Source organism: Ailuropoda melanoleuca, chromosome 6 (genome assembly GCF_002007445.2).
Source record: "Ailuropoda melanoleuca isolate Jingjing chromosome 6, ASM200744v2, whole genome shotgun sequence".
NCBI lineage: Eukaryota > Metazoa > Chordata > Mammalia > Carnivora > Ursidae > Ailuropoda > Ailuropoda melanoleuca.
Window position 1 is genome coordinate 3,675,390 of NC_048223.1, and position 14,923 is coordinate 3,690,312.

The 14,923-nt window shown below is 40.3% G+C and overlaps 1 protein-coding gene across 2 annotated transcripts in view; it reads left to right on the forward strand.

The window, feature by feature from the left end:
• Positions 1-554: 554 nt before the first annotated feature.
• Positions 555-14,923, forward strand: part of PLOD2 (procollagen-lysine,2-oxoglutarate 5-dioxygenase 2) — an 89,370-nt gene continuing 75,001 nt past the window's right edge. The window contains exon 1 of one of the 2 annotated variants that reach the window (XM_019805546.2): positions 555-1,131. In XM_019805546.2, coding sequence (XP_019661105.1) covers positions 1,026-1,131 — 106 coding nt within the window. In that variant the 5' untranslated portion in view covers positions 555-1,025. The remainder of the gene's footprint in view (positions 1,132-14,923) is intronic. The other variant, XM_002924869.4, reaches the window with a different exon arrangement.

Genomic DNA, 14,923 nt, shown 5'->3' on the forward strand with positions numbered 1-14,923 from the left:
GGACCTGAGAGATCGCTCAGACAACTCTGGGAGTAATTTTCCATGTGGACTGAAGGAAGATCTTGTAAGGCACAGCCCCAGGTTACACATGCTGGACTCCAGACGAGATCGGGCGCGTTCAGGGTGGTATGGCCGTAGACCACATGCTGGACTCCAATTCCGCAGGATTTACAAGCCATTACTGGAGAGAGTCTATGGCTCTCCTGGCACAGGCGGAGGAGGAAGAAATGTTCACTGGACAATAAAAAATTTCGTTTTACAGGGTAAAATAAAAGCAGGGCCTTCCTTCTACAGAGTTTAGAAACTTGCCCCCTGAGTAAGGGTTGAGGGTAGGGGGTCGATCCATTTCCATGACTTAAGAGTCTGGCGAGGTCTCATCGGCGAAGATTGCTGAGAATTTGTAGTCACTTCTGATTAGAGAGTCTCCAAATCCAGAGAAGAGCAAATTCACACCCTCTGAGGCTACTGGGAAGCTCCGGGTGCCGAGGCAGCAGAGAAGAAGGGGAGGGGAGCACCGCCCGCCCGCCGGACTCCCCGCGGCTCCTCCCCACTCTCCCCGGCCCACTCCCAAACTTAAGTACTCGCTCCCCTGTTCCAGCCAGAAGCCCTGCGTGAGCCTCTACACGTAGCCGCAGACAGCTCCTTAAATAGGCCGGCGTTGAGCAAACAATCCCAGACGTGGGGCCGGGGAAGGCGAGCGGAGGCGACCGCACCGGCGCGGCGGGTCAGCTGGCGGCCAATAGCCGGGGTGCGGCCCGCCCTGTCGCCTCCCCCTCGGGGAGCCTATAACTTGCCCGCAGCGCCGGGGGGCGCCCGCTCCTCCGCGACTCAGCGCCCGCCTCATTTCGGCCGCCCTCCCGCCGCTCCAGCTGCCCGCTGCCGGTCCTTTGCGCGCACTCGGCCGGGCGGCTCCCGCCCGCAGTCGTCGCCCCGGGCGGACCGGGGTCCCCCCGCTCTCGCGAGAAGTGCGCCGCTGCTGGGCGGTGGGGGTGCCGGAGCCGGCGCGGGCTCTCCAGAGGCCGAAGATGGGGTGCTGCGTCGTGAAGCCGCTGCTGCTGCTGGCGCTTGTCTTCCAGCTCTGGAATCCCTGCCTGGGGGCAGACTCGGAGAAGCCTTCCAGCATCCCCACAGGTGAGCCCTCCGCTGTTTGCCCGTGTCCCGGGAGGCTCGGCCGGGTGGGCAGTTCATTCATCCGCTGGCCCTTCGCGCGGGGCTTGCCAGGTGAGTAGATGGAGCGCCCGTCCCTCCCCAGGAGTGCAGAGATGAGTCGGTGGGAGCCTGTCCTCCGCCAGGACCACCGAGGTGAGTGACTGTTCCGCCTCCTCAGGACCGCTGAGGTCTTCCCCAGAACTGCCCTCGGGAGGCGCAGGTCCCCGGGGAGTGTGGGAGCCCCCGCCCTCGTCGGTTCTTGGAGTTCACCGTAACCTGTGAGCGCACGAAGTTTTCTTCAGCACAAGCTGGGGTTTCCTTTTCGTCTTGCAGGTCACTGGGCGCCAACACCTTTCGGGCAACTCTCCTTTCTCCTCCTTTGCTGGATTTGGCATGATTTATTCGTGTTGGAAGAGGCAGTAGTCCCTCTGTGACCTAAACACGGGGCTCAGTGTATTTTCTGATTGATGGTGACACATTCCTTCCAGCGCCCCAGGAAGCAGCCGGTAACACCTCTACCTTTTGCCAAAAACAACGCTCAAAACCTTGGTTGTTTTCAGTAAGGCTGCCTGGCTACCCAATACCTCCAGGCGGCTGCTTTCCTCCTTGGGGATTTGGAGGGGAAGCTGTGGACACACATCTCCCCTTAGCCACCCTTTTCTTAAGACTGGTGCCATTTCTTGTTTTCAGAAGCCGGAACTGCAGCGAAGAGTCCAGTCAAGTTCTTGTAAAACAAAACTTTTTACATTTCCCAAGATTAAAGAGTTTCACCACATGTTTGCCAAAACATACTTTGGTGCCATTTGCTGCACAGGAGATATCCTTGGAGTTTTCCACTTTTGTGCTCTGACTCTATGCTCAACTCTCTGAAATTAGATCTCGCACTTAAATATCCTGGTGCTGTACTGTTTCTTTTTTTAAATCAGGGTCATTTTGTCCTTTTTTTTTTTTTTTGAAGTAAATAGGGCGTTTTTCTTCTTGAACTTTAAGCACAAGGACAAATTTCTATTTCAGGTTTACAGTCAGAAGATGACATTTGGTGTAGAACCCAGCTAGTCCATCTAAGCAGTAGTTTTGTCTTCATCTTTAAGTGTTTCAGAAGGCTTCAGTGGGCTCAATTGCCCATCTTCTACATTCCTGCCAAGCAGTACTTGCTTTGTTAGCTTGTAGACGGATTTTTGTCAGTTACATGATGCTTTTCTTTCTCCTAGATAAATGTGTTGGTTTCACAATGGATTTCTGAACCCTGTGTGGTTCCTTTAAATTTGAAATGAATTTTTTCATAACTTTAAAATTTTCTTTTAGTATAACACCTAGAAAGTAGACTAGTAAATGCCTTCAGCAAACATGGAAATGGAGACATTAAAAAAAAACCAACAGAAAAATGACTTTCTTTGTTGAAACACCCAAAGAAAGCTTACTGGGAAATAAAATAACCTCAAAGGGCTTTGCTATTTTAGAGGGACCTCTTCAGCCTCTGTATATTTTATTTCAGTGCATTACCACACCCCCTTATTTTTATAGAATACATCTCTTTGTGTTCCTTTAGGTTTACAATCAAAATCATCTTGCTTTCCCACTCTGGCTTTTAAGTATCATGGAGCTGGACAGTAAAGTTTTAATGGATTGTAACATAAAGGAAGGGGAATTTTAGATATGAATGTTTTCCTCAGAAACTGACCATGTAAAACCCACTGCTGAAATCTGAGGTCTGGTTGATCTTGGTGGGTAGGCATGGGGAATTCAGTTAGCGCCTAAATGCAGGAACATATTAATTTGTATTACATGGAGGCAGCAGTAGCCAGTTTGGATTATGAACTTTTGTGTAGGTAAATGTGATGAGCTGATAAATATGGATGATACACTGCTCAATAACACGGCCAGTCATGTACTATGTTCCATTTTCTCCCTAAAATAGCGCAACTGAAAATTTTTAAATTAGAGATTTTATTTATCCATCTGTCAAGTGAACTTCAGAACTCTTAACTTGTTTCACTTAATAGGAGGTCTTTAAGAAAAGTACTTATCATTTCTATCCGCCTGTATTTGTCACTATGTCCCAGTTAGCCATGAAGAAATAGATTAGACCAGGCTTTCTTGGCCCAGCTGACATTTTGAGCCAGATAATTATTTATCAGAGGGGGGCCGTCCAGTGCATTGTGTTATGTTTAGCAACATCCTTGGCTCCTGACCTCTAGATACCAGTAGCACCCTCCTCCATGTGTGAGAACGAAAAAGGTCTCAAAATGAAAAATGTTAAAATGTCTCCTGAAGGGCAGAATTGCCCAGGGTTGAAAACCCCTGGATTAGAAAAATCGATGTGTATCTGAGGCAATGTGGCATTATAGTGTTACCGGAACGATACTAGCAACTCCTTTTTGAAAGCAAATGTTTATAGTGATTTTCCGTTTTTCCACTGTAGTAGGGTATGTGCTGTTTGAATCACATTAATCAAGTTTTGGAATATGTTTTTTCCGAGCTTTCTTTGATGCTGTGTGTTGACTAGAGTTGAGAATACTGCTTTTAGTTATACCTCCTGAGGTTTTTGCTGTGTACTATGTTCATTCCTATTGGTTGCCACTCTGTTTTTAGCATGGAAAGAATCTAAGATTTTGATTAAGAACAATTATTTTCTCCTAGAATTATTTATAGGAATTTTCCCTTAAAATTTTATCCCTGTGGGAGCTTTTGAGGCAAAACCCTCCTAAGGAACATCCACAAATCAGGTTAAAACCCTGATTTATCTTTCCTATACTCTTTTGCCTTCTGGATGAGAGGGGGAGAAGAGTGGATGTATTTCCACCCCATATTTACAACCAGGTCTCCAGGCTTGGATCAAAATTTCTGTGGGTTTTCCGAAGTACCTTGACTATTCCATGATCTAAATTGGGCAGAAACCAAGTTTTGGGCAAAAATGGAGGAAATGGTTTCAGATGTTTCTGTCAAGACCAGTATTTTTCAACTATGTTCATTTATGAACTCTTTAATTTACTCTGGCACATTCAGGGAGGAAAGGAAAGGTTTGTCCCATCTCCTGATGCAAACTGGCAATTTTTGGGGTGGAGAGGGAAAGACCAAGGTCCTGGAGAAACGTTGGGAAGGGAGAGAGAGAGAGGCTTGTCCTCTGTGTACTTTGTGTGTCCTGGGCTTCAGCCGCACAGAACTTCTCATCATGCTTAAGCAGATTATGCCTTTTATTTCATAATATAAACAGGGATCTATGAAACACCTATGGAGAATGTGAGGATAGGAAATGAAAGCTAAATTGAGATACCCTTTTCTACCCATCACGTTGACTAAAGCATTTTAAAAATAAACTCTGATCATAACAACTGTTGTAAGGATAGGAACCTGCAGACTGTTGATAGAAGCACATCATTTTTGGAGAACAATCTAGTAGAATTGATAATCTACATACCCTACAATTCTAGATACATACATGTACAGTACTCTCAAATTTCTGTGTCTGTCTGTTCTTGAAATTCTATTCATTGTTAAGTCTAGCTCCTAGGACATTCTTCCCTACTATCTTTTTTTTTTTTTTTTTTTTTTTTTTTAAGATTTGTTTATTTGGGGGGGGGAGCAGGGGAGAAGGGAGAGAGAGGGGAAGAATCTCAGCAGACTCCCTGCAGAGTGTTGAGCCCAGTGACAAAGGGGTTCGCTCTCAGGACCCTGAGATATCCACCTGAGCTGAAACCAAGAGTCCATGCTCAACAGACTGAGCCACCCAGGTGCCCCACCCCTTACTGTCTTTTGTTTGGCTCACTTTCTAACTTTTTCATGCAGCTGGTTTATATAGATCATAAATGCTTTGTATCATAGATTTTTATGTTTAATAAAGTGTAGATTCTTTGAAGTGAGGGACTAAGTTATTCATTTTGTGCTCCTCACAGTATCTTCCCTGTTCTAACACAAAGGTTCTCAATGTATATTTGTTGGGTGTCTGGCCCACTTGTGGAATTTTGAAAAGTGGCATGCAGTCAGTGAGATTGCTGGATGCTCATTTTCCCAGGATTTTAACTAAATTCACTGAACTTCCTTTCTCTACCCATACACTACTATGATCTAGCAATTTATCAATGAAATATCTGGCAAGGCCTTGTTTCTGAACTGTGGTTTGGCACCTCTTTTCTACAGATTCTATTTTTCTGCTCTACCTGCCTTACTCAATAGAAAGTCACACCTTCAGAAATACTCTCAGGTGATTGGATACCGTGATTTTTATTTCTTTTTTAAATTTTATGGATGGTGAAGTGGAGATTTGGAATGGTTATGTAGCTTGCAGAAGATCTCATAGCTGGAAAGCAATGCAGGTGGGGCTTGTGTCCTTTTCTCCAGGCTGTGCTCCATGTCTTTCCTGATATCCTAATTGTTCTGTTGGACTTTTGGGACCTATGGGAAATAAATAGAGACTAGACATCAGAGACCTAAAGAAGCAAAAGGAATGCTTTGCTAAAAGGAAAGCACATATTTGTAGGTTTGTGTAAATGGAGGGGAAAGGGATTGGCACAGGCTGAAGGAAAACTGGACCCTAGCCCAGGGCGGCAAACGGTGGCCCATGGGCCAAATCTGGCAGGCCATAGCTATCTGCTTTTGTATGGCTGGTGAGTTAACAATAGGTTTTACATTTTTAAATGGTTGAAAAATATCAAATAAAAAGTAGTATGTCGTGACCTGTGACAGTTACATGCAATTCAGTAGCCAGGGTCCACAAAGTTTTATTGGCAGACAGCCATATTTATTTATTTACATATTGTTTGTGGCTGCTTTGGTGCGCCAAGGCAGAGTCCTGTAGTTGCCATAAAGATTGTATGGCTTACAAAGTATAGATTATTTACTATCTGGCCCTGTACAGAAAAACCTTATGGATCCTTGCCTTAAGAGATGACATTCCATTTAAGCGTGGCTCATGGAGAGCTGCTGCTCTCTTGGAAGGAGCTGGATTCTGGACAGTAGCAGCTGATTCCGGGCATTTGAACAGTCTGTTTTTCATTTTAGACTTTCCAGTGATTTCTATGGTGTTTTTAATTCAGAGATACATCTTCTCTGTTGCATCTTTTTAAACATGGCACTTGATGCTAGCTAGACATGTGCTGTGGTGTGAAGAGTGTACTCATGATCAGAAAGGAATAAAACACTGATGACTGATTGGAAAGGAGATGCATGTTTCTTCTTCATAGCTTGTGGGTGTTCCAGAATTTGGTCTAGAAACTTGGTTATGAATTTGTGGCTCAGTTCCTGGGAGGAAATGATTAGCACATTTATCAGTGAGTACTTTTATTTTTCTTCAACAATTGGTATGAATTAGGCTAAACTGAGAAATTGGTGGCTTTTAAAGTGACAGATATTTCTCTTTTACATTTTACTAGTTTGCATTTGCAGAGGTATGCTTGCCTCACTAAATTAAACTTAAATAACAGAACTACTTTTTAGAGCTACCGAGATTGTAGTTAGCCAGAAATAGTCATCCTAAGTAGTAGCATTATAGACAGTGTGTGATAATTTGTTATCATTATACTGCTTACTACCTTACGGCTTATGTGTTACAACCTGTGTTTAGAAATGCTATTAGGATGGTCTAGCAATACAGAATTCATTATTACCCTATTAACCATGTCATAAAAATGCCCCTTCATGGGGCGCCTGGGTGGCTCAGTTAGTTAAGCATCGGCCTTCGGCTCAGGTCATGATCCCAGGGTCCTGGGATCAAGCCCCACATGGGCTCCCTGCTCAGTGAGGAGCCTGCTTCTCCTTCTCCCTCTGCTGCTCTCCCTGCTTGTGCTTTCTTGCTCTTTCTCTCAAATAAGTAAGTAAGTAAATAAATAAATAAAATCTTAAAAAAAAAAGGATGCCCCTTCAAAAACTGTTGTTTATAATTAAAAAATAACTCGCAATATCTCCAACTCAGGATAACTTTATTTTAAAACAAAAGTCAAAGAGTGGAGGTATGTTATTTTTATACACAGAGGAAAGATTTCTATTATATATTTTCTTTTGTATGTTAAAAGAGGGAAATCGACTTCTGTTAATAATTTTACTTAATTTTTAAATAGAAATCTCTTTATTAAAAAAAAACTAATTCAGGGTAGTGCGTTTATATACTTAGTTGCTGAATTGACTCAAGTATTTTTCAGGCCTTAAATTGTATTAGTAGTATACTGTAGCAGTTTTGGGAAAATAGCAATAATTTTTTACTCCTATTGAAATATCTGTCTTCTCCCTTCTTAAATTTATAACTTTAAAAAAAAAGATTATTTATTTGACAGAGAGAGGGAGCACAAGTAGGCAGAGTGGTAGACAGAGGGAGAGGCAGAAGCAGGCTCCCTGCTGAGCAAGGAACCAGATGTGGGGCTGGATCCCAGGACCCTGGGATCATGACCTGAGCCAAAGGCAGACGCTTAACTGACTGAGCCATGCAGGCGCCTCTTAAATATATATCTTAAATGAGATGTGATTAAGTAAGAAAAAACTTAATTTGTTAGTACAGAAATATACTTTGTTTACTATTTCTCTTCTACAAGAAATTTGGTTTAAAGTTTAGTTTGTATAGGTTTAGAATTTAATGTTGTCTAACAAGGGAAAAGCTTTAAACAGTGAGTAGTAGACAGTCTTTGCTTTGCTTTATTTAAGATTAACACTGAAATATTTTTTTTAACTGTTCTTTTTGAATTTTATTCTTCCTACAAGGGAGTATCAGCCAGTTTCTATGCATGTTGCTGAGTGGTGGGAGCACTCCAGTCATTATTAAGACGGACTGGCAGGGCCCACTACATCTGAGTATCTTTTCCCTTCAGGCTGAAGGCTCATATTTCTGAAGAATTACTGTGTTTATAATCAAAGTCTTCACTATAAAGGGGAAAAAACCCCACCACATTTTAATTTTAATACAATTCAAAGAAAATGCAAAAATATGTTCTTTACATATACTCTATAATAAGTATACAAATATACAGTGTAAAACTTTCAGTACTAATAAGCGTTTTGGTGAACATACAGTTAAAGTGAGGGGCCAAATGAGGGGAATGGTCAGGAAAAGTGTTTCTAACAAATATGTTTTAGTTTCTAAAATGGGTCAGTTTGTAAATCTCATTTGTTAGATTGTTATGTTGATTTTAGTAATTGCTTTCCTTATTTTGGGTGCTTAAGACATCCCAGTGTGTATTACATTTACTGGTCATCTGTGCATTTTCTTTAGGATTAAATTCTCAAACTTGTAAAAGGAATTCTCCTGTTTATTTTCTAGTTACTGTTAATCTGTTTTAAAGTTCCTTCCAAAGAGAAAGAGAGAGGGTTTTCCTCTGATTTAAACGCTAATGTCGTTCTGCTTCTTTATGCTGTGGACACGACAAGGTAAAGAGTCTTACGCATGAAGGAACTGTAAAGCACATGCAATTTTTATCTCTTTCACCACCATCCGCAGTCAGTCCCAGACCCTCAGGTACACTAAGTTGAGCAAGCGTCATGCCACACAGCTTCACCCTCCTGCCCGCACGGAAGTGAGTACAAGTACCTGCAATCTTGGAAGCTTCGGATTCCCGATTCTGGGCATTGTTCAGGAGAAACTCCAGAAGCTCTACTTTTTTTTTTTTTTAAATTTTTTTTTATTATATTATGTTAGTCAGCATACAGTACATCCCCGGTTTCCAACGTAAAGTTCGATGATTCATTAGTTGCGTATAACACCCAGTGCACCATGCAATACGTGCCCTCCTTACTACCCATCACCGGTCTATCCCATTCCCCCACCCCCCTCCCCTCTGAAGCCCTCAGTTTGTTTCTCAGAGTCCATAGTCTCTCATCAGAAGCTCTACTTTTTAATTTCAGTGGCTGCAGAGTCTCGGCACAGAGCCATTGTCTCATTAGCAAGGCTCTGTTATTGACCGGTGACTAGTTTGAAGCCACAGCTTTCATGGGGCCTTAGGGTGCTAATTACTTATAGGTACTATACAGAGTGCTAAGAAGGAAGCCAGTTACTTTGAGATATTTTAAATACATTCTCTGACCGGTTCTTTAAACATTTAATCCTTGTCTTCCTGGTTCTGTCAGGATGATCAACACCAGCAGCTATTTCAACATCAAAAAAAAAAAAAAAAAAAATCAGCAAATATAGAATTTAAATCATTTCTTAAAAAAAAAAAAAAAAGAACAAAAAGAAGCTGGCAAACATTTTGCAGGCAGACTAAAATGACCTTCCTAATTCAATCATCTAGGGAAGTCTCACAGAGCTGTTATGCAGTGAGCAAACTAGTCCTTTGCTGGGATTTTCCAGTCATGCCCAAGCAGCTCTGAGGCCCCTTGTCTTCAGAAGTCCCCCCTCTCCTGCTCTAGCCATGCAAGGTCTTTCCTGGCCTCCAGCTGGCACCACCACTGTGACCAGAGTGCTCTGCTTGTCCAGACCCTCTGAAATTCTTGTCGGCCACATCTAGAGAAGGACAATTCTCCTTTTCTTCTTAGTTTAGTTTAAACAGGGTTGGAATTTTTTAAACAGTGACTTTACTAGGTAACCAAGGGCAAAACAAAACAAAACTCCAAACTGGAAAACCACCAAAGCAAAGAAATGAACAGACTTACAAAGTAGAGACTCAGAGTTCTTACTCTACTCTGACTTAAGTATAGTTAGAGACCTACATACCTGGCATATTTTTGGGGTTCCTAGGTTCTGTGTCCTTGCTCAGCTTTTCTTTCTCCACTCTTTGATCCCATTTCTACTTCTTACCGCGTTCTTTTACACAGACAGCTCTTTCTTCTCCAGGGTTGGAGTCCATAAAAATCACAGACTTTATTAGTCTATAAGTGTTAATAGGTTGTGAAATAATAAGAAATATATATTTTGGTCTCTGTCCCTGGTTCCTATTAATATTTGGTCTTTGACCCTGGTTCCTGACACAGAGCTTCTAAAACCCTTGTGATTTTTGAGTGATAGAAGCATCTGTCAGAAAACTACTAAATTCCTTAGAATGCCCTGGGTGAAAAGAGCATCTTTTGTTCTAATGAGGTGACTCTTCATGGGCCTTGAAGGGGGGTTGATCACCAGAAAGATCAAGGCATGATTAGAAGCTTGAAGCTTTCAGGGGTGCCTGGGTGGCTCAGTCAGTTAAGACTCTTGATTTCGGCTCAGATTGTGATCTTGGGGTCATGAGATCGAGCCCCGCGTGGGCTCTGTCCTCAGCGGGAGTCTGCTTGAGATTCTCTCTCTCCTTCTCCCTTTGATCCTTCCCCTGTGTCCTCTCTAAAATAAATAAATCTTAAAAAAAGAAGAAGAAGCAGCAGCAGCTTGAATTATCAGCCCTAAACCTCATTTTCTGAAGAGGAAGAGGGGTTAGAAAATAAGTTAATAATTGATTATGCCTATAAAAAGACTTAAAATATGGGGTTTGGAGAGCTTCTGGGTTGGTGATTGCATCTATGTGCAATGAGGGTGGTATACCCCGAATTGGTGGGGACACGTGGGATCCTTTCAGATCTCATCCTATTTATCTCTTCATATGGCTGTTCATTTGCATCTTCTAAAATATCCTTTGTAGTAAACCTGCAATAGTAAACTGTTTTCCCGGGTTCCATGGGCTGCTCTAGTAAATTATCAAACCGGAGGAGGAAGTTTGGAAACTTCAGATTTGTAGTCAAGTCAGACAGAAGTTGTGGGTAACCTGGGGCCATCTATGTGTGGTTGGGACTGAGCCCTTAACATGTAGGGTCTGTGCTAATTCTGGTTGAATTGAATTGAATTACCGGACACTCAGCTGGTATGGGAAAATTGGCCAGTGTGGGGAAAAAATCTACACATCTGGTATCAGAAGTATTGTGTGTGAATAGTAGAGGAGAAACGTGACTGTGTTTTCTGTAGACATAGGTGGACCTGATATCTATAAAGTTTTGTGGGACATATGAACATAATCCTAGCCATTAGGCAATCTATTTTCTTCTGTGAATGAAAGTTTTTATGCATTTTTTTACCTGTAACTCTGTTGGTATTGCTCTAATTCTTCGTTTTGAGTAGCAATTTACATTTTCTTTAATGAGTCTACATACTTTAATAAATCTATCTTTAATTAATTAACTAAACTTTAAAAGTTCTCCCAGAATACATTTTTATAGAGGTAACTTACATATTGTAACTTCCTAGATACAAATTTATGCTATGAACAATTCCCATTGTGTAATACTCTGAATATGACAATTAATATTTCAAAATTTAATTCGAGTATTTACTCAATGACTAGTCTGTGTTCTGTGTTGCCTTACGTGAAGGAAAAATAGAAAAACAAAACAACACAGACAAAAAACACACCAGGCTCAGTTCTTGCTCCACACTGAAATTCTGATTCTTGCAGGAGAAATAATGCATATATAAAACTGAACAAATCAAAGAAGCTCTTAAGGTGAACCACCTGGCTTATGGGGAAGAGCACTGACGTGGTCATCAGGAAACCTTGATCTAAGTTCTAACCCTTCTATTCACCAACCTTGAGCCAATTACCTTGCTTCTCCAGACTTCCCTTGTAATTTATGATCTTTATAGCTCTGTTATTTGATGTCTCTTGAATCCTAAGTGTCAGCATTTGGAGTAGAGACAAAGGCTACAGGAATCAGAAAACAGGCCTGAAGGGAACTTACTATTAATACATTTGTTTTGCCCAAGGAAGCATAGATAGAAAGTTGTTTTGTATTTTAATATTCTAGTTATTCTTTCAGGAGTTGAACAGACCTTGATATTGCTTTTTTTTCCTAATTAACTTTTGATTTAGAGGTAAGAACATAAATCTAAGAATAACTGGAATTAAATTTACATTTAAAAATATACCAAGTGCTTTAATTTGAGAGAAAAAAAGTCTGGTGTTTATATGAAGATATTTTCCATCTTCTGAAAGGAATCATATACTCTTCCTGTTTTAAAAAATAACTTTATATTCATCTGCTTCAGTCTTGACTGTTTAAGTGCTACTGGTTAACAGAAATGATGCTGGTAACTCTTTAAAATTAGAAAAAGTTTTTTTAATGAAAAGTGCTGTTTAAAAATTAGAGGCCCTCTTCCAAATTGTTCCTGAAACAATTTTCAAATCACCTAATTTTTAGATTCACTACATATCTTTAAAATATGATTGTATTCAGTAAACTAGAAACATGGTAAATAAAAAGAAAATCAGTTTATGGGAGAAAAGTATTTGTTTGAGTATCTGTCTCTGTGTGTATGCATGTGTCTCTAGCCAGGGAGATTACTGTTAAGCCTTAAGAATGGAGTAGAAAGTTGGAATGCCTTTTGATCTGGAATTTTCTTTGATATACTGCTCAATCATTGTCACAGTAGCATTTATTCTACATATGTTTGCACCTCTAGAATGGAACATATCTTGTGAGTGGTATTGTCTTAGACCCAATCTTTGGAGGAGATGGTGGTGCCCAGTGCTTTTTCTCTTTTCTTGACCTTTCCCCCTACTGTTTGCAGAGGGATTTTATGGAAATTGAAGGAAGCAGTTCAAATAAAACAATTGGAGAAGGAAGAGGGTGGCTTAATTTTGAAAATATATACAGTTGTTGCTTTTTCAAGTGTAAGATTACCAAAAATCACAGAACCATTTAGCCTGGATGTTGTTTTTGGAGATTAACTGTGATTTTTTGAATAAGCAAGTAAGCATTAGCAGATGTTTTTCCTATAGAGTAGGTAAGGTTAAAGAAAATCTATTTTAAAAACTGATAAGCTAACCTTTGTATTATTATTTAATATAAAGTGGTTGGTATTTTTATATCCCACAAATGTAAGCATATGGTTTTTTCATATGGTGTAAAATCCTAAACAGCCAAGCCCCTCCTCTCCATACCAAGTCACTGAATGGCTCTCTTGCACCAGTATCAGCAGCACCATCATGGGCTATGGTTTATGGATGAGTGGATACGTAAGATTTTTCAGGTTAAGGTAAAAGATAAACTAAGCAGTGTACTTTAAACCAAACACATAACCTTAAGAAATGACTATAATTGATAGTTACAGCTTCTTTTCTATAACTGGATTTAAATTCTTTGTAGATGCAAGATAATGAATTTTTCGTAAGTGTCGGAGTAACCCACACTTGAATTAGTTTCAAGATATTTGAATTGTAGAAAATCCTTTTGAGAATGAATCCTAGTCAGCGTGAAGAAGTGGTGGAAGGTAGAAGGTAAGTGGAGAAAGGGAGGTGAAATTGCTTGTAAGCATGTTAGAAAATTATAAAATACGTGATTTGAATGTGTTCAGACAAGTAATTAAAAAAATTCTGAACTAGAAACCACTGCCCCAAATGCTGGCAAAAGGGAATTTTGCTTATGTAAAATTGGATATGCACCAAGCAGAAATCTGGTTTGCATATTTTCATACTTTGGGATTTGTTTATTTGGATTATGCTAGTTGATGGTATAGCATTTCATATTAACCATAATAAATTGTATATCTCAGCCGTTCTTGCCATGCCCTGACCCCTAGCCTGCAGTCCTGCATTCATGGACCCTAATGGGACACGCACTAGGGATGGTGTGCAGTACTGGATTCATCCCATTTGGTTGCCTTGGGGATCAGCAGAAGTTCAGGAAAATAGATACTGTAACTCTGTGAAGCCAACCATGGCCATGTTCATGGTGAAAGAGGGTGCCTCACATTTCTTGTTATTTCTGGTAAACTGAGGTACAAGTCTCTTGTGCTTTGAATTATCTGAAAAGCTGTATTGGTCCCACTTTCATCTTGAATATGATACTAAGAATTTGAGGGAAATGCTCCTTTGCTCTTCAAACAGTAAGCAGTACAGAAGCGAATGTTTGCTTTCTAGATACAGCCAAAAAGGGTTTACCATATAGGAAGGGGGTTGGACACCTCTAATTGTGAATTAAAGATATGTATGGGCTTACCTGGGTCGCGGGGATACGTGATTTATTTTAAGGCCAGATGCTAATAAACTGCTTGCCTGCTAATTATGAAAGATGCCCTGTGGGAGACAGTGTAGGGTAATGGTGAAGGGGATAGGGTTTTGGAATCAGACAGCCTGAATTTAAATCTCCTTTCTATGTGCATTTGCTGATTATCCATGGAATAAGTTACTTAAACTCTCTGCATCATAGTTTCTTTATAATGATAATTGTTGCCTAGGGTAATCTGATTTGGGGATTAAATGTGATAATGCCAGTAAAAGGCTTATTAGCGCAGGGTCTGGGAACAGAAATTGCCCAGTAAGGGCTGCTAACTAATGTTATTATTTTAAACAGAATTCTGATTAACATTGTTCTAAAGTGGAACCTAGACTTAATGTATAGAATTAATTCTTATATTCTGATTGGTAATGGGAAAAAAGTATAGGCTGTCAATAAATTCTAGAAAATACATTTTAACAAGTTAAGATGTAAAGACAACTTTTTCCAGGGGAACCCAAAGAAAATAAATAATAAATTTAGTGGTGCAGTCTCTTTGGTGATGTTCTTTATTTACTCAGATTCAAATCTTTGAAGTCGCTTTTCCTCATTCCTCTGATTTATTCTTGATATTCAAATATGTTGAATTCCCTTCATTATTTTCTCTATTTTTTTTGTTTCACCTATAATGGAAAGCTTATCTATATATAACATATAATTAAATGTCTCAAACAGATGAGTCTTTTTTTTTTTAACATAATCTTAATACCATTATCACACTCAGTAGTAATCCCTTCATGTCATCCAATGTTTATTCAAGTTCACTTTTCCACCTTTTCTCAAAACTGCCTTTTTACAGTGGGTTTGTTTGATCAGGATCCATTAATTTCTCCTCCTAAGCACC